Source organism: Anser brachyrhynchus (genome assembly GCF_964034855.1).
Source record: "Anser brachyrhynchus genome assembly, chromosome: 22".
In the NCBI taxonomy this organism is placed as follows: Eukaryota; Metazoa; Chordata; class Aves; order Anseriformes; family Anatidae; genus Anser; species Anser brachyrhynchus.
This window is the reverse complement of record NC_137715.1, coordinates 4,336,745-4,360,274: the sequence shown is the minus strand read 5'-3', so window position 1 is coordinate 4,360,274 and position 23,530 is coordinate 4,336,745. Positions and strand designations below refer to the sequence as shown.

At 51.9% G+C, this 23,530-nt stretch overlaps 2 protein-coding genes across 8 annotated transcripts in view; one reads left to right on the top strand and one right to left on the bottom strand.

The window, feature by feature from the left end:
* The window catches only part of SPOP (speckle type BTB/POZ protein), a 27,364-nt gene extending 26,229 nt beyond the window's left edge, over nucleotides 1-1,135 (top strand). For all 6 annotated transcript variants that reach the window (XM_080565378.1, XM_080565377.1, XM_080565380.1 and 3 more), the window contains one exon: nucleotides 338-1,135. In XM_080565378.1, coding sequence (XP_080421504.1) covers nucleotides 338-482 — 145 coding nt within the window. In that variant the 3' untranslated portion in view covers nucleotides 483-1,135. The remainder of the gene's footprint in view (nucleotides 1-337) is intronic.
* Nucleotides 1,080-23,530, bottom strand: NXPH3 (neurexophilin 3). 2 transcript variants are annotated; one of them, XM_080565374.1, is made up of 2 exons: nucleotides 19,830-23,530; nucleotides 1,080-18,171 (listed from the first exon to the last, which is right to left on the bottom strand). In XM_080565374.1, exons 1-2 carry the CDS (start codon nucleotides 20,286-20,288, stop codon nucleotides 17,440-17,442), a joined length of 1,191 nt encoding a protein of 396 aa, XP_080421500.1. In that variant the 5' UTR covers nucleotides 20,289-23,530; the 3' UTR covers nucleotides 1,080-17,439. The 2 variants fall into 2 exon arrangements, with proteins under 2 accessions (XP_080421500.1, XP_080421501.1); XM_080565375.1 differs by having other exon boundaries at nucleotides 19,535-23,527.

Here is a 23,530-nt window from a genome sequence, read left to right as displayed (position 1 = left end):
AGTCCTATCTGGTAGTTAACACAGTTTTTCTCACTATTTTCTATATTGTTTGAAAATGCTCCTATGCTTGGGGAGTCAGGGTAGATGAGCGTTGTGTTACTGCTGTCATCCACTTGGGATTGTGTATGTTTGAGGTTTTTCATCCTTAGGGTGAAGGACTGTCCAGCATACAGTTGCACCAGCAGAGCCAAAGCTCGTGATCTCTGCAAAACGTGCATCTGGAGTGATCCTAAAACAGTGTACTGAAAATGTCGGGTTTCTTAAGCATGTGGAAAGTACCTGTTAATCCTTGTTATCCCCAGACAATAACTTCAGATTTATTTTCTCTTATTTCTAGTCATGCTTCTGACGTCATGGAGACATCAGGCTGGAAGTCTATGGTAGTATCACATCCCCACTTGGTGGCTGAGGCATATCGCTCTTTGGCCTCTGCACAGTGTCCCTTTCTGGGACCTCCACGTAAGCGACTGAAGCAATCCTAAAGTCCTGTCTATCACAACACCCCGTGTTTTTCTGGAAGCAGCATCAGCTGTTGCTGCTCTAACCTTGACCACCAGGTAGACAGCGAAATCTGTGGAGCTTATACTCTGTTGTTGGGGGGAAGAGACTGCTTCGTGACACCCAGACTTTTTAAAACAGCACCAAGTAACTTGGGGAGAGGGGGGAGGGTGGGCCTGGGGCTCTGGGGCTGTTCAACCTAACAAATCCCTGTCGCTGCATCGTCTGTGTGTTCCCTTCGACTTGGCTGAGTCAATTAAGTACAGGGTTCGGTTTAGGCACCGACCCATGTCAGAATAACCCAGCAGTGGTACTGGGGGAAAACAACATCTCTGCGTCTGGCAGCACAGAACAAACCGTCAGATGTCTGGAGCAAGAGGACATTTTAGTTTTGGAGAGAGCATTGGGGGGTTAAAAGGAATTTCCAGTGAGGTTCTGGAAAGGAAGTACCTGATGGGAGCTCCAGTAGTATTTATATCAAAAAAGAGAATTTAAGTCCTTCCAGCTGAGCTAAAAACTGGACGTTTGTGTAACTCCTTATTGCCATCCAGCAACAAGAAGATCAGTTTCTCTGTTAGTAGCACTTGTATGTTAATTGCAAAAAAAAAAAAAAAAAAAAAGGAAAAAAAAAAAGAAACACCTTTTATAAAATGACAGGTGAAAGGGGACAGTGAGAGGCTGTGTGTTCTGGAGGGTGTGAATAGACTGAAGGCAGCCTTTGGCAAGTCTGTATTGGTTTTGAAAGGACTAGAAAAATCCTTGATCTGGAGCGTGCCGTCTGATAAGAACAACAGTTACTGTTTTTAGATATTGTGGAAAATGTTTTTGGCATTTTTCCCTGCTTTATTTCCCTCCTCCACCTTTTTTAAGAAAAAAAGGAGAAATTTTATTGTTCATGAACGCTGCGTCAAAAGTCCCTGTCCTGAGTTGCTAAATGATTCTTAACAACTGTTTGTACCTGACTTGCCGACTGTATAGGAGCCAGTCCTGTTCCTTTCTATTAGTCACTCTTCTTACAGGGAAGAAGTTTCAAAATAGCTGGTAACTTTTTTTTTTTTTTGAAAATATAAATAATTACTATTTTGTACTGTGTGGTATCTGTTGTCTTTTTTTGTTTCAATTTGAAGACTCTCAAATTTAAGACCAGCTCCCAGAAGGTTCGGTTTCAGTCTGCTGCCATGTCATGATAGTGTCATGCTGTTCCTGGAACTCAAATGGGATTTAGTAAGGAATATTGTGCACAAAACTGCAGCACAAAACTGTTTTATTTCTTGTAGTGTGTATTACTGAAATACTAGACAACACTGGTTTTAATGGTAGCTCCGAAGCTGACCCATAGCCCTGTGTTTTATGTGGCCTTAAGTTTAAACGTGGGAAGGGAGAAGAGTATAATAAGCCATCTATTTTATAAAATTAAGGTGCAATGCAGGATGTCTCGGTAGGAGAGACACCATCCATTTATGTCATCATTAGCCCCAGATATCCAGGGAGGTTAGATTGAAATACGCAGTGCCACGGCAGTGGCAAATTGATCTGACCTTAAGATGGTCAGGTAGGGCACATAATGGATTAGAGAGAATAACTCTTGTTTTGTCTAGAAAATAGATTAGGTATCTGTTGTCTCTGACTTTTCATTCTGTTATCATACTTCTCTTACAGCCTTTTGTCCCTCGTGTGAAGGAGAACTCCATTCACACGTTCACCTGTTTAACTGCTGTCTATTTTTATCAGATGGTAACTCATGAGAGGGTCCCTGCCCTTTTTTTTGTGTTCCCCCACCGAGGCTCTCATCATAAACATACACAGCCGTCTGTATAGTAAAGCCTTCCTTCTGCTTGGTTCACAAATTCCCATATTACATCTATTGCTTCAACTCTGCTAATTCCTTTTATATTGGATTTAGCATGCGTTTCCTTTTAGGTAAGCAAAGCACTTAGTCATTAGGAGATTTTCCCCACTACGGTGTCAGAACTCAGACCCAGCATTTCTAGCTTATAATTGCATACAGACATGAAAAGTTCATTGCCAGGTAATTACAGAAGTTGTCTGTGTGGCTCAGTGATGTCTAATTATGCTGCAGTAACTGCATTGTTTACTGAAATGTTCAAACCTGAACGAGACCTTTTATCCTTGTCATGTTAGAGTGACCAACTGTTCGAGGAGCATCCCTGGCTCTGCCTTTCCCTGGGAAGCAGACGTGCCTAGAAGAAAAAAGTAAATGGGTGTTGACATCGCATATCCTCAGCCTTTTTGGGGAGGTATTTATGGGAAGGCGATACAGCTTTGGCAGCCTCCTTCCCTGGAGGATGGAGAGATACCTGCAGGAAAATAATCTGTTCTGCGGCTTGTCTGTCCCAGCCCTTCCTGCAGAGCCAGGTGCATTTTCAGAATACACTGACATGGAAGGTCTGAAATAAGATATGTGAAGGAGGCGACTTGTTCAGATTGTTCCAGTTGCAGGTGAATTAATGATTTATTTGTCACTTCACTTCTTTTTGTTTGTTTTTTTTTTTTTTTTGTAAATGATACAGCTGAAGCCATCTGGTTATAACAACATCAGAGCTAGGGCATACTGTTCATAAACCTCCCACTGACATCCTCCCCTCCCCAGATCTGAAATGTAATTCAAGTTAACTCACAATCTGTGGCATGTGTTGTTACTGCAGAGATGTCCATGCCAGTTGAACAGTTGGAGATTTGAATTCCACAAGGAGATGGCATATTTATCAAAACAATATTTCAGAGAGAGTTTTTTGCCACGTCTTCTGAACCGCAGTATAGGCACCGTGGGTTCAAATTCAGAATTTAGGTTGAGCCCTCCTCTTGTGCTTTTAATTCCTCCTCTTCCCACTTCTCAAGGGTGTTACAGAGAGACGTTTCATCCCCGTGTGCGGTCTTTCATGTGCTTCCTTCTCCCTATTATCTCTTTGCTCCTGCTTCCTTCACTTGCTTTTGTGCTGACCTACAAGGGCTGCAGCCTTCATCTGGGTGTGGGGAGGAGAGACGAGGAGAAACACCTCAATGAATCCACTGACCTCTTCCAGCAGCGGTAGGATGTACGGATGCCCTACACCCAGAAGCAGTCGGTGCTTTCTGAGGATCCAAACACCAAATATTTTTTACTTGCCAAAAGATTTCTTTCTGGCTGCCCCTTGGGCTTTGTTATTACAGAGTTAGATTCTATTGAGGTATTTTTCTTATTGTGTGAGTTTTTCCAGATGAAAGGAAACAGCTTGTCTGCTTATGAGCAGAACAAACAGCAGAGTGGGGAGAGCTGCTGTGCTTTGAAACTCTCTCTGGCTTTGTTCTGGTTCTCAAACTGCTGTTAAGGACACAATACCATCTCCTTTTTTTTTTTCTTTCTCCCACTTCCTTGAAGGAGCCAAAGATTTTTTTTTAAACTTCGTTTTAGAAGGTTCTTCAACTTCCGTGCAATTTATTTTGCAAAAGGTTTTGCTAAAATAATTATCTTGTTCAGTCATCTTGGGCCATGCAGTTTTTCTCTCTCTCATGACTGCAATTTAACTTGTGTTGTGGAATTACTTAACTCATTTATTTCTAATGACTTCTTTTTGTTAATCTAATACGAAGACATTTAATTATACAAGGTGTATTTTTTCCTGACCTGCTGGCCGCTTGGATATTTGGCTGCAATTTCAGACACATGCTGCAGCAAATAGCGCCTTGGCAATCCCGGTGCTGTGTGTGTGTTACGTTTCTGTGTGTGAGGTTAACTTTGAAGACTGCTGTTGGCATTGCTGGTGCATGCACAACAAGAGGGGTTGCAGCATGCGAGTGCCAGCACGAATTGTGCAGGCAGGCAACAGGCAAAAGAAGCAGTGAGGCAACAGGAAAAAAAAACACATAGCCCATGAAATTGTTGGGGAAATGAATTACAGTGACCTGCTTAGAAAATCTGTATAATAAAGCAGGAGCGGTTCAGCATCAGAGTTGGCCTTTTAACCTGGTTGAAGTTTGTTAGGCAGGATGCAGTCAAGGAAGATCATCTGAGTTTTGGGTCAAGTTTAGGTTTGGATTTTGCGTCTTGCTCCTACTTAGTACATTAGGCTTTGTCTCCCAGACTAAATTATTAAAATCACTTGAGGAACTGTGTTAATTGATGGGGTAAATTGGGAAGGGATAGAGAGAAGATTGCAATTATTCCATCAAATTATGAAAAATCACAGACAGGAGCGGTACAAAATGTAGGCCTCCTCTTTGAATAATTGAAAAGCATCAATGGCAAAAAAAAAAAAAAGGTAATAGAGGTATAGTGGATGATGAACTGGATGGGAACTGGAACACTTCCCCCAGCCCTTCAGGAGCGAAATGATGTCCTGTGTTATACTGGAATGGTTTCTCTAATTCTAACTTTAAGCTCTGCCATCAGGAAACAGAGCAAGGATTGAAAATTGTTGACTTGTGCCACTGGGGAGCAGTGTTGAGGATGAGAACTCTTCGGATGACTGTACCAAGCTTCTAATGAAGCTTCCTGAGCCTTGAAATAGCCAGAGGTTGCGCGTCGAGAAGCAACGGGATGAAAAGGAACAAATGAAGCCATTTTCAAGCTGTGGTTCCAGTTCTGGAAGTCTCATAGCAGATGTGGGGTTAACCCCGAGCATTTTGAGTCATTTAAATGTTAGCAGAGAAGCGTTTCATCAGACTGAGGGATCTAGTTCTGACGGCAAGAGGTGGGTGTGCTAGCCCTCGCTATTTCGTAGCAGGGTATGCTGGAGAGCGATGCCCTTCCGGGGGTGTCTGCAAATCTCCTTGCTGTCACGTCTAATGGGATGCCTGGAGGGAGGACTTTTATCTGGAGCACTGTCCTTAACGTGGTAACATGAAGCAGTATAAATGGTAACTCTTAAGGTTGTTGTGTGTCATAGCTGGGATGGAGCCTTTTCTCCTACCCATGCCTACGTATTTTAAATTTACGGCAGGACTGCAAGGTTTTGGTTGCTTTTTTGTTTTGTGTTCAGAGGAGAGATCCCCGCTGTTGATTCTGGTTGTTGCTGCATTGCAGTTTGTGCCCTTGCTTCCTTTCTTTCCTACTAAGTTTTCTCACTCCTCTAGGCAGGTGGTGCTGGCAAAATTATTGCTTATTATTGAATTTTTGCCAAACAACAAAACACTCGACAAAAATAGCTAAACAGGATGTGGAGTTTTTAGTCTGTGGGAGCGCTGTGGCTGGCTTGCAGCTCGCAGCCAGCTCCATCATTTGTCAGACACTCGTTGGGTCTCTCAGCCCTTTGCAAGGACAACTGGCCTGTGCTCTGCGTGGCTGGTGGTGAGGGCACGAGCAGACCCGCAAGTTTTTTTCTCTCCGTAGTCTGTGTTTGTGGACTGGGGAGACTGGATTCTATCCTGCACACCGTACCAGCAAAGCTGGACAAGATCTTAGTGTGACTCACTGTTGGTGTGCCTAACTGAGAGAATGGTGTTCTGTAATGGTGTCTTCACCCGGCAGCAACCTCCGCGTTAGTACGTGCTATCTCCGTGCAGCCGAGTTAGTGTTTCATTGCATGCGTGCTTCTCATCCGCCGCAAATGCGTGTGGGCTGCCAGGAAACCTGCTCGCGTGCTGAACTTGGCCTGTGCAGTGGCTCTGCGCAGAGGCAGGCAGCAACTGCAGCGCTCGTGGTCGTCGCTTGCAACTGGAGAACGTTCAGGCAGGAGTGAGCTGGGGATACCCTTACAGATCGCACCGACTTCTGTCTCTAGAGGATGTGAAATTAAAACACTGTCCCTTTATTCTGCTTTGCCCAGCGTGATGGCGCTGCCTAACTCGGATTCTCCTGCATTTAAAAAAAAAAAAAATCACAAATAAACCACCTCGCAGATTTGATTTCTCATGTGATGTGGCAGATGGTAGAACCTGAATTAGGTAGCAGGCATTACTTATCCGGGGCCTGTAAACAAAGCTGAACTACGAAGCATTCTTTAATGAGCTGGATTTATTTCTAGGTGCTGAAGCCTCAGAAGACAAGGGAAAAAGAGAGGTGGTTCACATACGGTAAATGTTTAAATAAGCCTTCTCCTACGTTTCAGCACTTCAGCAATCATTCCATCCCATTCCAGGGCTGCTGGGACTTCTAAAACGCGTAATTCTGTGAGCTCATCGTTGTTGTGGGCGCTTTAGCATGACGTGGGGCTGGGCTGTAGGACATAAGTGGTGGTTTTGTTACACTGCTGAGTATAACAGCGCCTTTTACCTGCTGCCTGTGAACAAGCAGTGGTGCTCTTTGGAGCTCCTCTGCTGGCTGTGATGATGCAGAATGGTAGGTACGGGATATTTGCTGTATCAGTTGAGCCATGGCTGCTGGGCAGGTGAAATGCTGTGGATTTAAAAGCCCCAGCTGTTTTGCTGGGTAGCTCTATGCTTCCCCACCACCAGCCTGCAGCACGTGGCAAGGAGCTCCTCAGCTTTTTGCTCTCAGAAGACGTTTCCTGCTGAACAGCCACCAGTTACTTAAAACGTGGGTTGTTACCTGCCCCTAATGTTTGAAACCTTTGGCTGTAAGTTGGTGTTACTCAAAGAACACGTGGGTGGATGTTTCTCTAAAACAGCAATGTAAGGAGAGAATAAGCTTTTAGAAATAGTGGGAGGAGAGCATGATACCTTGGAAAATAGGTAGGCTGTGGTGAAGTATCAGTAACATCCAATAATGCTTTATTTTTCATCTCTAACTTCTTAAAAACAAGACAATGAACCAGCCCCAAACCTTTGCTATATTGTAGCTCTCACCATCTTACCAGAAATGCTTTTCTTTTTTTTTTTTTTTACCCAATAGGCAAGTCTCAGAGCACAGCTTTGCCGCTCAAGGGTCTCATCGTTGGCAGTGTCAGCAGAAGCCATGCCCAGAGTTGGGTCTTCGTGCGTATTCCCCGTTCTGTCAGCATGGGAGGCCTGGGGACGCTCGCATTGCCGCTCCCTCTGCTCATCCTGTTCTTGGCAGGGGACACGTAGCTAGAGAGCTGCCAGGAAAAAATTGGGCCAGGACCTTGTTTACAGAGGTTTATTGGATGTTGCAAGCATGCCGTAATGTCACATCTTGTGGTCAAAGAGTTTTAAGCAATTGGAAGCTAAGCTTCCACCTGTTTTTCCAAGCTTCGGTCCCGAAATAGAAATTTAAAAAAAATCGCAAGAATGCCAAGCCCGCCCTTTTGCTCATAAAAATGTAAATGGGGAATTGTCTCCCGAGGCCTGCTTTCGCTCTTGTGGTGCTTTGGGGGTGAAATAGCCCACTTCCAGCCAGATGAGGAGGGATGTTTTTCCAAAATCTAGTTCCATCCCTGGGCACAAACAACCCTGTGTGATCGAAACAGACCTCAAAAGGAGCACTTTTCACAAAATAGCAGCTATGGGGAGAGTTCCTTCCTCCGCACCTATTAATCAGGAATTTATTATCCTTGTTGTCCCAGATCAACCACAGAGGTAGACTCCTTATAATCGACCCCAACTATTGTTTTAGTCTTCCGTGGTTTATTTATGGAGGGCTTTTGTTAGAGAAGAATTTCGAAAGGGACTAGAAGAAACCTGGCACATCCTTGTGTCCTGAGACAAGATTAATTCTATTTAAATCAAGTTCAGACTTCTTTACTGGCATTCGCTCACCCGCATGTGGAAAGCAGGTTACAGTCTGTAAAGCAAAAATACATCCGTTTTTTTATGTTGCTTGCTGTAGCTTGAGATGTCAGGAGAACATGGGTTAACACACAGGCATCCCGGTTTCCAGATGATTTATGTGTGTGTTGCCACTTCGGCTTATTTTCAATTCATAAGGAGAGAAGAGGCAGCACTTCCAAAACTGTAGATAAAACTCATCCTTTTTTAGGGCTGAGGAAGAGGAGGGGTAGAAACAAAGTGCAGAACAGCATTTACCACTTACTCTTTATGAATATATGATACAATTGATTGCTGCTCAGAAAACCTTTCACTTGTGTCCATCTTTTTTTTTTAAAGTCCTATTATAATAGGTAATTAAAGTATACTAATTGAATTAAGATTCCATCTGTCTGAGTTCAGCAAGCCAACAAGTCCCTTAATTAAGATATCATGTTTGCTATAACAGAGGCTGCAAACACAGAGCTGGCCACCGATGGTATAAGCAAATATCTGTCTTCCTGTGACAAAATGCCAGAGCAACCAGTGGGCTAAGGAGATCAAAATAAAATCTGCAAGGTAAGCAACACTTGCTCGGGGGATAACAATAAATGCAGTGATGGTTAGGCTTCTCCTTATAGCTGGAAAAAAAAAAATGCCAATTTGAGCTGGGTGCAAACATTTTTATGCGCTCAGAGGAAGACAGCAGCGTAAAAGAGACTGTGTGTCGGGTATCTCAGCATCCGACCGCCGTCTCGGTGGGACGATGTCTAATATCAGAGACAAGAAGGGAACACAGCAGTTGAAATTGCAGCCTTAAGACACTAATTTTAAAAAGTTTATAAACCACCGGTGTATCCTCAAACCGCCGTGTAGACGCAGCCGGCTCCTGGGCTGCTCCGCCGTGCGCTGTCTTCACTTCTTTATTAACTGTCGGTCCCGCGTGTGTGCGTGGAGTCCGCTGAGGATCTCCTTTTAGACGCCGTATGTTCATTGTTTCTCTTGTTGGGGTTGTAGTTTTCCGAACAAGACATAAAATTTAAGAGCCTCTGTGCCTGAAACTAAGGATTTCCTTCTCGTTAGGGCCGCTCTGCCCATAGCACGAGTCTCTGAGCAGAACCCTTCCCAGGAGATGGTTTCAGCCGAGGCACCTGCCTCAATTCTTCGGTTTATAGTTGCCTTCCTCAATTTCCTCCACTGCCTTCATCTTAGTGAAATATCCTGTGCTAGGCTAACATTTTGGAGGAAAACTCCGTTTACTAAGTAGCTCACAAAAGCACGTCCCCATGTCAGGGTAGTTCGGATGGAGACGTGGTACGGAGCCGGGGGAGGTGGGTGCTCCTGGAGCCTGACGGTTTCGGGGACTGGGGTGGCCAAGCCACCTGCAGGCCACCCATGGGGACCTCTGTCAGAGCGCCTTGGCCTTCGTGCTTTCTTCCAGGCTGTTTTGCAGCAGGAAAACTCGGTTTAGCTGCACGTGGAGGAATTTTCCTTCATGGAGGGATTGGGAAATAGCGTGGGAAGTAGGATTGTGTGCCTGCTGAGCACGCGTGGGGCTTTCAGGAGGCACGTGCACCAGCAGGGTCACCCCACAGCCCGTCCAGTGTATGGGGCGGGGGGACTGGGGTGGGCAACGGGCCCTTGGTTTGCAGAAGGATTGGCAGAAACGGGGGGAGCAGGGCAGCACCGATCCAGTATGAGACCCCACAGGGATGCGCCGAAGATCCAGGCATGTGTCCTTGCCGGTGCGACGCTTGGAGTCGACTGCAGAAGATCGTTTTTTTTTTTTTTCCCCTTCTGGGAAAATTTCCCAACGAGGAGGCTAGATGAAAGCGGACACTTCTTGATGCGGTTTGAAAGCGGAGAGACATCTGCCACAGATCAGAAAAGCCTGGCAGGTGGAAAATGCGCCAGCCCCCCCTCCTTCCCCGCCTTTATCCTGTCCCCGGCACATCAGCCTTCCCCGTGTGCCGCCGACACAGGCTCCGGAGCCAGCCTCCTGTCCCGCGTGGGGCAGGGGACAGGCCAGCCTCCCCTCCCTCGGCCCCAGCCGGGTGGTATTTCCCCCCCTAAACCACCGCGCAAATCTCCGGGAGCCGGGAGGATTCTGCAGTTCGCAGAGCACACAAGTAGAAACTGAATTATTTAGCATTTTTTTTAGTGCAAGCAGGTGTGGGGTTTGAAACGGTCTGAGCTGGGAATTCTCTGCAGAGGAGTTAGGGTCTGGGGGGATTTGAGCGAGCTGGACAAGTTTTCCATTCCCGTCCTCTTCTCGCTGCCTCTTGACAGCATTTTTTTTTTTTCCTGTGCGTGTCTGAATTCTCTCTCCTTTTCTCGTGTTTTACTTCCCCCCCCTCCTCTCTCTCACTGTATTTCAGCGCTTCACCTGCTGAAGCGCCATGGTGGCAGCTGCGCCGGCCCGGCGAGCGGTGACAGCGCGTGGAGCAGCGCCGTGGCCCCTCGTCCCCGCGGGACCGCCGGCCGCTGCAGGCGCTGACAGCGGCGCTCAGCCCCTCGCGAGCAGCCAGCCGCTCCTTCAGCTGGAAACAGCCGCCGAGGCTCGCCGAAAGGCTCGGCAGGAGAAGGCTTGGAGGTGGTCGTGCTAGGGGCTGGGGAGTCGGCTTCTTTTTGGTTTTTTTTTTTTTGGCCGTTATTGGATGCTATTTGCTGTTTTGGTTTGTGTTATTTATTTATATTTTCTTTTGGTGCGTTTATTCAGGTGTTTTTTCTTTTTTTTTTTTTAAGAGGGTGGGGTTTTGTAAAAGCAACCTGAGGTTTGCTGAGCCCTGAGCACACAGAAGCCTTTCCACAACGTGGAGGTGACTCAGGATGGTCTCAGATATGTAATATATCCCCCTAAAATCTTTTCCTCCCCCCCACTGCCTTGTTCATCCATTTGGGGCCGTGTGAGTGTGCCTCAGACCCTGTTCTCCTCCGCGACCTGCTCAGCTCCATCTCGCCCAGACCTTTTCCTGCAGCCCTTGGTGCTGGCCGAGCCCCGCTCTGCTCGCAGCGAGAGCTCCGCTGCGGGTTTGCTTCAGGAGCTGAGACCCCAGCTGGTCCCGCTGGGATGTTTGGGCAGCAAATGCAAATCCGACGCTGCCTCCTGTGCACGCAGAAGCTGTGACTGCAGCGGCCCTCACACCCCAGCACTCTGGGATAATTTTGTACAACCCCGGTAAGGCTGGATTTACCCATATGGTACTTAAATTGGAATATTTCTATTTAAAAAACACCAAAAAAAAAAAAATCACCGCTTCTCCTCAGCCCTTTTTGACTCTGTTTGCAGTATAACAAGACCCGAGAGGAAGCCCTCGCTCTGGTCCTGCCGCTGACGGGTGTGCAGCAGCGCAGCAAGCTGCGAGCGGCCCCACAAGCAGTGACCTTACGGGACCGGGGGAGAAGGGGCTTACTGCACAGCATCTCCCTCCTCCTCTTTGGGAAAGAAGACATTTGGGGAGCAGATGGATGCTCTGGTAGGTCTGGAAACCTCTCAGGCAGAAGTAAATCCTGCCTTCCCACCAGGAGGTTCAGGCCTTGTTCTGCAGAACAGCATGTACGCGCCGAGCTCCCCCAAGGGAGCAGATTGCCCGATTCCTCCGGCGCTTGGCTGCGTGCCCTCGTGCCACCAGTGCGCTCAACAGCAGAGCAGCCCGGCTGCTTAAGCCTCCAGCCCCATCCCTCCAGCTGATGCGGTGTCTGATGCTCTCAGGTAGGCGAGAGCTGCTGTAGGGGTTTTTTGGGGGGGCAGGGGGTGATGGGGTGCTTTTCTCACCCCCCCCCAGCTCAGCACGGCTCCCTCTCGGGCAGGAAAAAAGCCACCGAGGGGCGGGCGGTTGTTTTGGCGACGTGACGTTGCACGTTGCGGCTTTGCTCTCGGAGAGCAGTGCTCTCTGCCATTAATTGGAGGGAAAACAATCAGAGACCTGCTGCTTTTGGAGTTTGTTGAAAGCGCAGGAAGATGGGGAAACGGTGGTGTTTATGAGACGGCAGCTGGTGCTAAGCTCTGGCAGGGGAGCGGGAGGAGGAGGAGGGAAGCGGTTGTATTTGGGTTCTGGGTCTAATTGGCAAAACTGTAATAATTCTTAGATCAAATAGACGATGCATTCAGCCCACTTGCATTTTTAGTCTTCTGCGTGTAATAACAAGTCATAACACTGGGGATTTCATGAATAATCATTTCTGCTTGCCTCCCCTTTCAGTGGAGGATTTCCAAAGTGCTTGATGATCGTGCAGTCTTTCTCCATCCCCAGAAGGCAAATGAATATTATCTTTATAGAGAGAGATAAGGCAGACTAGACAAAGGCCTGGAATAACTTGGTTAAGTTTATCAGAAAAGCCAATAGCGCGACCAGGATTTATGCCCAGGAATTAAGCTTCTCGAACCACTTGGCCGCGCCGCCCGGGGAACGAGATGCTGCTCCTTAGCGCAGCCTGCGCTGGCACTGCAAAATGACCCCGAGCCACGGCGAAGAGACTTCAAGAGGGCTCGAAAGGCTCAGGGACCACGGGCTCGAGTGGGACCAGGACCCCTGCGCTGCCCTGACTCTGCTGCTTCTCCCGCATCTGATCCCAGGGATGTCTCGCTGGCTGCGTCCCCGCGGCTGGTGTGACGCTGGCCTGGCACTGGTGGCAGCGACAATAGCAAGATCCGGTGCTTTTATGCACAGAGAAGAGTGTGGCAGGAGAACCAGCGGTATTAATGCATCCAGGAGCTGCTGTGGCTATTGAAATGGGAGATTACGAGCATAAAGGCTTGGCTGACTCACTAGACCTCATTAAAGTCTAATCATCCCCATAAAGATGCAGCATTGGACGTACGCAGCCCTAGCTCATAGGAGCTAAAGCTCGGTGAAGATGCTAATAGCCACTTGATAGTTTGGGCATGAAACTGTAAAATTTGTTTATTTGTGTAGTAAAAGCACTCAGGGTTCCCTCTGCCAGGCAGAACCTCAGTGGTTTTATTTAGGAACAAAAGGGCCGGGTTTGTCCCAGCAGGCCCGCGGAGTTACGGGAGCTGCGGTGCCGCCGATGATCCCACGCAGGAGAGGCGGGGAGGCACCGAAACCAGAAGCAACAGAAATGGAAATGCTTTTCCATTCCCAGAACCTACAAGCGACGGCGGTTGTAGGTTGGAGCAGGGCTGCGGCCGAGCCCTGCCTTCAGGTTACAGCGGTGCTTTGCATGTGAATCCACTTGGAAATCTTTTAGTTTTTGCTAGCAAAATCTGGAAGTAAGGCATTATATTTTGCAATAGCCACCCGTGCCCCCCAAGCAAAAAGTTACGTGCTCGCCGAGCTGCAGTAGCTTCGGTATCAACAGCCCAAACCCTTCCTAAAAGAAAACTGGGACAGACTGTGGTATGAGCTTGATGTAGAAATCATAAAATCTGACACAAATTGACACAAATATTTGTGAATTGACATCTAAGCCTATAGATATCCTTTTTTTTTTTCCCTAGGTTTTTGTGATAAGCCATTTCTTTCCCTCTGGAAGCTGAAGTTCTCAGGTATCCAAGTGGCTCAGCTCCTGCTGAGGGAACTCCTCCAAATCCTGGTGAAAATCCCAAAGGCAACTCTGTCGTGCCTGTAAGGGATTTCTCACGTTAAGTAAGATTCTTCTGGCAATAACCTTTTGTGGCTTGTCCATAAAAAGCCTCCGTACAAATTAACAAACTTCTTTCTTGGTTGAGATCTCAGCATCTGGCTGGATTCTGCTTAAAAATGTTTATTATTGGAAAAAAAGCTGGCTGACCCTGAGTTGAGAAAATTGATGCCTCGAAGCTGTCGTAGCGGTGAGAGGGATCTGGTTGTGCCATCCTTGCATTAAATTGTGCCTTCCTGTGAGATTTGTCCTTTCTGAAATCCTGGAGTAATGCATTAGCACATTTTGAAGGTGATAGCTGGCAATGAGAGTCTAATTTGAATCAGAGGCCACCGCTGGTTTTTGGATATGGTAAATAGGAAACGGCAGAGAGACAAAGTCTGATTGACTGGCAGATTACAAAAGGCGAAGAGGACTCAAAACCCGTGAAGAGATGGATTTGAGGTTGATTACTGCTAATTATTTTTCAAGATACAGGGCAAAATTAACAAAAGAGAGCTCGGACTGCGAGCAGGATTGTGGAAAACAGCCCTCGCAGGAGAATTACCCAAATGTTAAGCGTTTAAGGAAGATGGTGGCAGTCTCATCGCTTCAGCCCTGAAAGCTGGGGGAGGCCGAAGCGATGGGAGCCACCCCCCTGGGAGCACCCTTGGGTGCGCAGAGGGCGTCCAGGACCGGGATGCTCGGGTGCTCGTGTCCCCGCAGCATCGCAGCAGCTCCTGGTTTTATCCTGTCCCATCTCATCCTGGTGCTGAGCAGCCTGGCTGCACCGGTCCCCGCCAGGCAGGCCTAATGAGCGCAATTAGCGGCCGCTGATTGCCTTTGGTGGGAGGGAGGAGCAGGCTCTTGTGGGCAGCCCGGTTGGAAATGTGCAGAAGCCCAGGTTAGCTGGGCTGGGAGAGCGATGAAATTTAAATGAGGAGGATTTGGTGGGGAAGAGGAAAAACGTATTAACAAACCAAAGCGAGCTAATTACTGGAGATGGAGAACGGTCACCGCGTAGCTGGAGATGACAGCGGCGAGTAGTTCCCATCAGGGCTTCTCCTGCTTTGGAGACAAAGAGATCAGCCGTCCGCTGAGTTATCAGAGGCGATAAGGAGCTGCATTTTATAAATGGAGATAGGCTCTAATTGCAAAACTGCCTGTGAATACTTCGGCGGCACTTTGCTGAACTCTGGTGTCACGGAGGATTTTTGAAGTCTGCTTCCCACCGTCATTACACGCCGCCTCGTTTGTAGTGAAGTTTGCAGCTCGCGGAACTTCATTTGGACAAATCTCCGCTCTTCCCCCAAATCTGTTTCATGTTCGTCTGCTAATGGGGAAAGAAATTAAGCCTCGGCTCCTTGCGTAACGTTGCAGCAGAGGCAGCGGCAGGGCTTTAGCTCCTCCGCTCGAGAAGCAGAAGCGGCTCCGCGGCCAAGCTCGCGGTGGGAGCAGGGCCCCACGACGCTGGGGATGGGGAGCTGCGACCGAATGTGTCCCACCAAACCTCGAGCCGGCCTCTTGACGAGGGAAAGCTTCCCAAAGGAGCTGGCGCAAAGGCTCCGCCGGGCAGCCTGAGAACGGGGGTGTTGGGGGCGTGGGGATTTGGGGTGCGGGGATTTTTCCCTTCTATTGTTTGCCCTCCAGCTCGGCGAAATCCTTCTTTTCCCGAGGTTGTGACTCTGCTAGCAGGAATCCTCTTCTCCCAAGCCCGAATAATGGCCCGTCCTGGTCTCCTAGTAACTGCGGCTGCCACATCACTTTTGACAATGGTGCATCCTTTGTAGCCTGGTTTTTTCTCTTCCCCGCTGCCTGCTCTGTTTCTTCGAATGGCGATTGTCTGAAATTCCTCCCAATGAGCAACTTTTGTGTGGGGTGGTTTTGTTTGTTTTGTCTGTGCTGCCAGAAAGGGCTTGAACGGGGCTTTTTGTGTCCCTTCCTTGCAGCGAGCGCAAAGCCTCGCTCGGGGACTGTGGGGTTGGGCGATGGTTCCCCTCCCTCCACCGCCACGTACCGGTCCTGTTATTTCCTGAAACTGTGCTCTCCGAGCGTTGGAAACTTTTTGTTCTCCCAGTAAAAGTCATCTCATTGATTTATCGCACTAAAAGGCTTTCTTTGCTCGATGTGTTTTGGACCCGGCTTCTGCCAGGCTCTAAAAGTGCACGCAAGGAAATCTGGCGGCTGCGCACCAGCACCCGGCAAACCTGGCCGCAGTCTGTAGCGAAGGAAAGAATTGGACTTGTCAAGGCTGAAGCATAAAACCTGCCCTGGAGGTAATAGCCAGCTAATAAACGGGCTGGGGTTTTGTTGGATTAAGGGGATTTGTTGCCTTAAGCTGGCCTGGTGCGCTGGATAGGGGGAATCTGGGGGCAAAAGGCACGGTAGGGAGGGGGAAGCTGCCTTTTTTTTGTTTTTTTTTTCTTTGTAGGAGCCAATGTGCCCCCAGGCAAAGCAGGAGCCGGGAGTTTGGATGCCCAGGGAAGGCTGGGAGCACCCAGTGAGGGCACAGACCTGGTCCTAACCCGAGCAATATCAATCAGGCGTGCTGCTGGAAGTGGCAAAGGCAGGGGTCTGTGTCCCGGCAGCCCCCCCAGGCGGGACCCACCGCTCATTTTCGGGGGGAAGGAGTCCAGGTGAATCTGCAGAGCTGAGTGCAGGCACGGGGAGAAGCCAAGCTGGGTCACAGCCCTGCCCTGTGCCTCGTTCCCGCCTGTCCCCTCTTGTTTTCCTCCTCCTGCCCGCAGCGAGACTGAGCTAGCTCGCAGTAAAAACACTTGACCTGCCTTAGTGCCACCGTAAAAACTTTATTCTTTCCCAAGGACAACGCTATCATTTTTTTTTTTTCTCTCCTTCAAAATAAACGAAATGCTACAGTCAGAGCTCGACTTCCCGCGTGCGGGCGCGCACCTCGCCACCCGGGCGCTGCAGACCCCGCAGCGCCTCCGGCGAGGGGGGGGGGGGAGCTGGCGCTGGGGGAGCCGGGCGGCGCGCTGGGAAGCGCGGATGAGATGAAGGGGAAACGCATGAATCACACGGTGTCAGGGGAAACACATGAATCATATATTGTGTCAGCAGATTTGACAGATTCGACCAGGATTGCTCGAGCCGGTGGAGCCAGCGGGCCCGGGCCCCGAAAGCTGGGAGCTGTGGTGGGGTGGCACCCGGGAAGGGACACCTCCCTGCCCCGCTGTCGTCCCCGCGGCCCTTTGCACCCCGAGGGCTGTCCCACGTGCGGGGAAAACCCAGCTCTGGTTCCTCCTGGCACCTGGATGATGCCCACGGCTGGCTTCCAGCCCCGGAGTGCATCGGGTGCCCTTGTCCCTGCTGGGGGTCTTCTCCTGGCTCCAGGCCCTACAAGCCTGCTCCTGGAGGCGACCTTTCCCTGGCTGCCAACCTTTCAGGACCACGTGGCCTAGATCCAGGCAAATCCATTATTGCACTGAGAAAACGCAAGTCCTGATTGTGGTTTATGTCCTATTTTTTTATCCCAGTTTCAGACCCTGTCTTTGCGTACCCGTCTCCAAAGACCACGGACCCACACCAGGTTTAGCAATGCCGTTACCCCATCGCCTACAACTCCTCCTCTTGACGTTGGAGCTCTTGGGGAAAACAGAAATCCCTCCTCTTCCTTCCTCGCTTCTGCTTTTTAGGGACCGCTGCGCTCCCGCCCCGCTTAAAAACCATCCCCATCCCTCCCCCCGCCCCCCCCAGCGCCCCCTCGTCACCGGGGGATCCTGAGCTGGGCAGAGCTCCTCATCCCGAGGGGTAGTAGGGCACGTCGCTGTGGTAGTTGTAGTCGGGACACACCTTCTGCACCAGCCGGTAGTCTATGCTGTAGAAGGTGATGTAGATGCAGATGACTTTGAAGGGCTTGGAGCAGACCCAGGAGACATGGCTCTGGGTGTGCTCGTGGGAGCAGGTCTTCGAGGGGTCGTACGTGCAGAGCGTGGTCTTCTTGGCGCGGTCCACTTTCTCGTACTCCACGCGGCAGTTGAAGATTTTGGATTCTTTGGCCTCGATGAAGATCTGTTGCTCCAGGTCAAACTCCACCGCCTTGGTGGGGGGGACGAGGCTGACGGAGATGTTCCCCTGCCCCGTAGAGTTGTGGCGGAAGAAGACGTTGACCGTGCCGTTGCCGTGATCCACCACCTTCCCAGTGATCAGGAGGTTCAACTTGACCGTCTTGATGTTGGAATAGAAATCTCCCCAGCCGAAAATTTTTTTAAGTTTGCCCGGGGCTGGCCCCAAGTCCCTCTGGCCTCTGGGATGCGGAGCATGGTCCCGCTCCGAGAGGTTATCCAGGATATCCCACAGCTCCCGCGAGCTGCTCACCAGCTCCATCAGGGTCACGTTCTGCAGCACGGCTGGGGCGAGCAGGGCCTCTGGGGAGAGCAGCCCCCTCGCCTTCTGCTCTTGGGCTCTCTCCTGGGTCTTGGGCTCGTGCTGCTCTGCACCTTCCCCTGGCTCTTCTTGGCCGCAGGTCACCTGAACGTAGCAATGGTGGAGAGTGAAAGATGGACGGTGGGTGTCTACCCCCCAGCCCAGCCTCGTTCTCTGCTCACCCTGTGTCTCCAGGCATGACCCAGCCATCCTCTTTCCTGTCCATATTCTCCTTATTTCCCTTTTCTCCCGTCTTCCCATTCTGCTTCTCTCTATACCCCACGTTTCCCTTCTGGCAGCATTTTTTTCCCTTCCCTTTTTCTCCCCCTGGTCGCTCGGGGAAGGGGTGAGAGGAGCTGGGGCAGGTGCATTTCACAGCCCCGCGGGGCAGCTCCGTGGGGACACCTTCATTGTTCCCTGGGGGCTCGCTGCTGGGGAGAGGGGGTGCTATGGGGGAGGATGCCCAGGTACGCCCGTGGCGAAGGTGCCCTCGTGGCTTTTACACCGGTTCTGCTGCTGACAGCACCTCCCGTGGACCCCTCTTCTGACCTCCAAACCTTGCTGCAGCCAGGAGCAGCAGAGGCGAGTTCCCCATCCCGGGGAGATGCCAGCGCCCGACCGGCCACGCGCGGGCTCCCCGCAAACTCCTCTCCCCTCCCTTCCCTGCTGGCTTGGGGGCTCTGTTTGGCACCAGCCACAGCCCCCCAAAAAAGCAGGGGCAGGGGCAGGGGCAGGGGCTGCCCTGCTGGCACCTGTGGGTGCTGGCAGAGCGGGCACCCAGCGGGCACCCAGCGGGCACCCAGCAGGCACCCAGCAGGCACCCAGTGGGCACCCAGTGGGCACCCAGTGAGCACCCAGCGGGCACCCTGCGGGCTGGGTGGGCGCACAGCACCACATCTGCCCTGGCAGGAGGCAGACGCTGCAGCCCCCTCGTGCTGGGGAGAACCACCAGGGGCTTCGGGGGCGATCCCAGCACGGGCTCGGTGGGGAGCTGGGGGTGCTGGGCTGCCGAGCAGATGCTCGCTGCCATCCCTGGGGTGCGAAGGGCTCGGCGAGGAAGCCGAGGGCGGCCTCGCGGGTGGCAGCCTGTGCCCGTGTCCCCCAGCCCGGGGGTGCGCAGGGGCTGCCCCCAGCAGCTGTGCCAGGGCTGCGGTGCCGGGGGGGAGGCTACAGATTTTTGGGGTGATCCGGGCTGAGGGGGGGGGGACTTCCATCTCCAGCCCCATTTGTAAACCCACCCTGCCCTCTGCCCACCCGCTGCAAAACAGCAGAAGTTTTGGGATGGGATTTTTTTTCTTTTTTTTTTTTTTTTTCGGGGGAGTAGAGGGAATTTGGGGTGGGGGGAGAGAGGATAAAACGATCTGGGAAATGATCCTGGCTGTAAGGCTGCCCCGTCCCTTCGGCTGCCCGACCCCCCCGTCCCCTGCAGCCCCCCCCTTTTCCCTCTCCCCTTCCCCCAGCCGCTCACCAGCAGCGAGATGCTCCCCTGGATGAGGAGGACGATGCAGCTCCGAGGGAGATGCATTTTCCAGCCGATGCCGCCCGCCTTCGCTCTTCCCTCAAATTTAGAGCGGCTTTGGGTGGGTTTTGCTTTTTTTTTTTTTTTTCCCTCTTTCCCTCCCTTCTCTTTGAGCGAGGGACGTCAGCCAGGGGAAGGGGAGGGGGTGTCCCCCTTTATAAGCCGCTTCCTAGGGCCCCCCCCCGACCCATGGTGGCAGCGGAACGGGACCGGGTGGCGGTGGCTGCTCCCCCCGCGGCTTCACCTGCTGCCGCCGCGCTCCTGCCCGCTCCTGCTCGCTCCTCGCTGCCTTCTTGGAGCCTCGACGAAAACTCCTCTCCATCCATCCCTCCCTCCCTCCCCTCCAGGTGCCTGGAGCGCAGAGCGGCACCTCCGAGCGTAACCCTTTGGTGCCTGCAAGGCAGCGAACCCCCGGAGCAGCCCCCCCAGGGGAGGATGGGGGGGGGTCCCAAAGGGCTCTGCGGGGTGTGCGGGGTGCCCAAGGACGAGGTTGGGCAGCCGTCGTGTGAAGGAGTCCCCGTTGGGGTCCGAGGGGAGCATCCCGGGCAGGTGATGGGGAAGCGGAGCGAAGGGAGCGCACCGGGGTGGGAAACGGCCAGGGGTGCCCGAGCCTGCCCTTGGGAGCTTGGTCTGGCACCAAGGGGCCAAGGGCATTGCGGAGGATGCTCTGCCTCCGGGTTCGGCTCTTCCCCGTCCTGGGCATCAGGAAAAAGCAAAAGGCTCCTTCTGCCAGCCTTCGCCCGCCGCAGGACCGGGTCCCTCCGCTCCGGCCGTCGGGAAAAAGCAAAAGGCTCCTTCTCCCATGGGAGGACCCGGCTGCGGGCAGGGCGCGGGGAGGCTCTCCCTCGTGTTGTGCCCTTTGGGAGGCGTTGGCCAAGTCGTGGGGCCTCGATTTATTGGGGGGGGGGGGGGCATTTTTGGTTCATAAATACTGGCTGCTGCAGCAGTGCTTCCTCCCCCCGCCACGTGGCTGCGCACTCTGCTTTCACTCCCCGTCCTTAAAACCATTAAGAAGAGAGAACTAAATATTTCTAGGACCTTTTGATCTGGAGAGAGAGGGGACAAGTCTGTACCTGGCCCCTTCTAAAGGGCTGCGGAACATTTCCTTCCTCCCCCGAGGGTCTCGCACCTCTGCAAGGGCGCGGGCTGGCTGGGAAGTTTATTTTCAGTTTAGTTGTGACTTTGTTTCTGTGTGTGCCCAAGTCTAGACGGTGCTGTTCCTGCCTTCCTTCTGCGTGGCAGCGGGGAGGTGACGAATCGTGGCAGTGCTGGGCACCGCTCCTTAGACTTGGGAGATCAAAAAAAGGAACAAGAAAATGCAGATTCTGTTCCCCCAACCAAGCCAGGCGGTTTGATTTTTACTTTATTCCAGAAGTAAAGGCATGGCAGGCTGTATGGCGCTTAAAAAGGAAACAGAACTCATCGGTTGGCTTTGCTGTTCCAGACCGACAGAGCCTTGCTCGTTTGGGTTTGTTTCACGGAAGGGAACAGTTGTCCTTTTCCCATCTTTCAGCGGGAGAAGTTGCAGTACAGAAGTAACTTGCCAGGGACAGGACTTGAATTACACCCAGGATTTTCTCAAACCCCGGGCAGCGATTCCTCTCCTTCCTTTCCGCATCCTTTCCGTATTTCCCCCCTTTTCCTGAGCCCCTTTGGAAAGCCAGGTCCCGCAGCGCTGCTAAAAACGAACAAGCTACGGGGAAAAGAGCACGTTTCGGCAGGCAGGATGCCGTCACCGAGTGCCCTGCTAGCACGCCCATCTGCCCAGCAAACCGCTCCAGCTTTCGACTGTGCTTGCGATGCTGGGACCTGGACGGGGGGGGGCTTCTCTTGCGGTTTTGGGGTGGGGAGGGAGGGAGGAAGGTGGGCGATGGGGCCGCGTGGTGGTTGCTGCCTGCTCCCTGCATCAACGGCGCCCGCCTGCGTCGCTGCCCGTCGCCGCCTGGATCGTTCGGGCATCGGAACCGGGCTGGGATTACGGTCTCGGATGCCACGGGAGTTATAGCGATGGCGCTTGCTCCCGTGGAGCCGCTGGCATTTCGGGGCATGGAAGACAAGACCCAGCCTCAATGCTCACAGAGGGAGAGGAGCCATACAAGCCCAGTTCCCCATCCAACCCGTGCCAAAGGGAGCAAACGGGTGGTGAATCCCTCCCCAAAACACCCCGGGCTGTTGAGCTCCAGAATATTCATCCAGGAGTGGTGCTGGAAGGACCCTGGGGCCTCCTAAAACCAGAAGGAACACAGCAGTGGAGGATATACGGGAGCACTAATGCTGTCCTGGCCCCAGCGGCGTGCTGGATACCTTTAATAGGCTGCACAGCTCTAACTACAGTGATTTCGATAAAAGATCTTCATAAAACTTCCAAATGCCTGAGCCATCACCTGCTTTTAAATCACTCCAAGCACTGCATCTCCTGCCCAGCCTGCCTGGAGTCGTCGGCACCGCATGGTCCACGTCCCCCCTGTGGCGCTGGACGTGTCCCACCTATTCATGGCACTGGTTTGGGGTGTGAGGTTTTTTGGGGGAGCAGCTGGGCAGCTCTGATTTGGCCGCGAGGCCAGGCTGATGGCAGCGTGGCTCAGGACGAGGAGGAAGAACAGGGGATAAAAGCGAGGATAAAAGTGATTTAATGCGACTTTCTGGGTTTTCTGGTGTTCAGAGGGAGCTGGGAACTGGAGCGGCATAAAGAAGGGCTGATTTAGGAGCTGCTCCAGCTCGTCTGGTGCCACGATGGCTCCCTCCAGAGCTGCTTAAATAGCCCGTGCGTGGTGAGCACGGCGCCGGCGCTGCCACCTCTCCGGGGCGGTGGTGGGGACGTGTCCCCCGCTCCAGCCAGGGGACGTGGCCCATCCGATGGGCTCGTGCAGTAGAAGTGGGCTCCTGCACCTCCCGTGCAGAAACGGGACCTCCTCAGAGGAAACGAGCCCATCTGGGGGAGCCCTGGGCCAGCATTTGGGGACGGGTTTCCTTGAAAACACCGGTGAAAATATTCCTGGTGGGAGGAGGGAACGGAAAGCCTGGGTGCTTGTAAAGGAAACTCCTTTCCCTGTTGTTTTTTTCCCCAGGAGGGTCACAGGAGGGGGTTGGAAGGGGCATCCTGGCCTCTTGCAGGTGGCTGATGAGGATGGGGTTAATTGGTGCCAGTATTTATTTATTTATTTATTTTGCCTTTGGCTTGGCTTGGCTGGGCAGCTCCAAAGCTGCAGTTCTAGCTGATGCTGCCAGAGTGTGGAGTCTGCTGGAAAAAGACCAAAAGCAATCAAAATTGCTCCTTCTTCGTTGTCGGGGCTGTTACGGGGCTCCTCCAGCTTCCTTCCTTTGGGCAGCACCGAGCACGAGGGTTTGGCCACCCCAGCCGGGGCTCCAGAGGCTGCTGTGAAAACATCCCCTCGGCTCACGCGCATTTCCAAAAACCGAGCATCTCCTGCATGTTCCTGGGGCTTGAGGAAACTTCTTCTCCTGCGTGCAGGGGGGGGCTGATGTTCGGGGAGAGATGCTCGTGCGATGGCAGACAGCAGGGGCAGATTTTTGGGGGAAAAGGAGGGCGTCCCAGAGGACGCAGCCTCTTGCGCATCCCGGCTGGGGGAAGCTGCTGGGGAGGGGGGGAAGCGGCTGCGATTTTTAGGCGTGATTTGGCTGAAAGCTGAATTAAGGAATCCTTGGCGGTGCCGCAAGGCCCTTCCTCCCCCTCTGCTGCTCAGCCCGGCTCCTTTCCTGGGTTTCTGTTGCCCTCTAGTGGGACCTGAGCTGGCAGCTGGGCTCGGCCGGGGGGGGCTCAGCAAAAAGGAGAGGGGAGAGGCTCCTCAAAAGCACCTCCCGCTTCCCAAGGCAGCTTTCTATGAACAGCTCTTATTTTTCTGGAAGCATTTTTAACCAGGCGTTGTCAACCTCAGCAGAACTAGGGTAGAAGGAAACGAAAAAAAAAAAAATAAAGGCCATAAG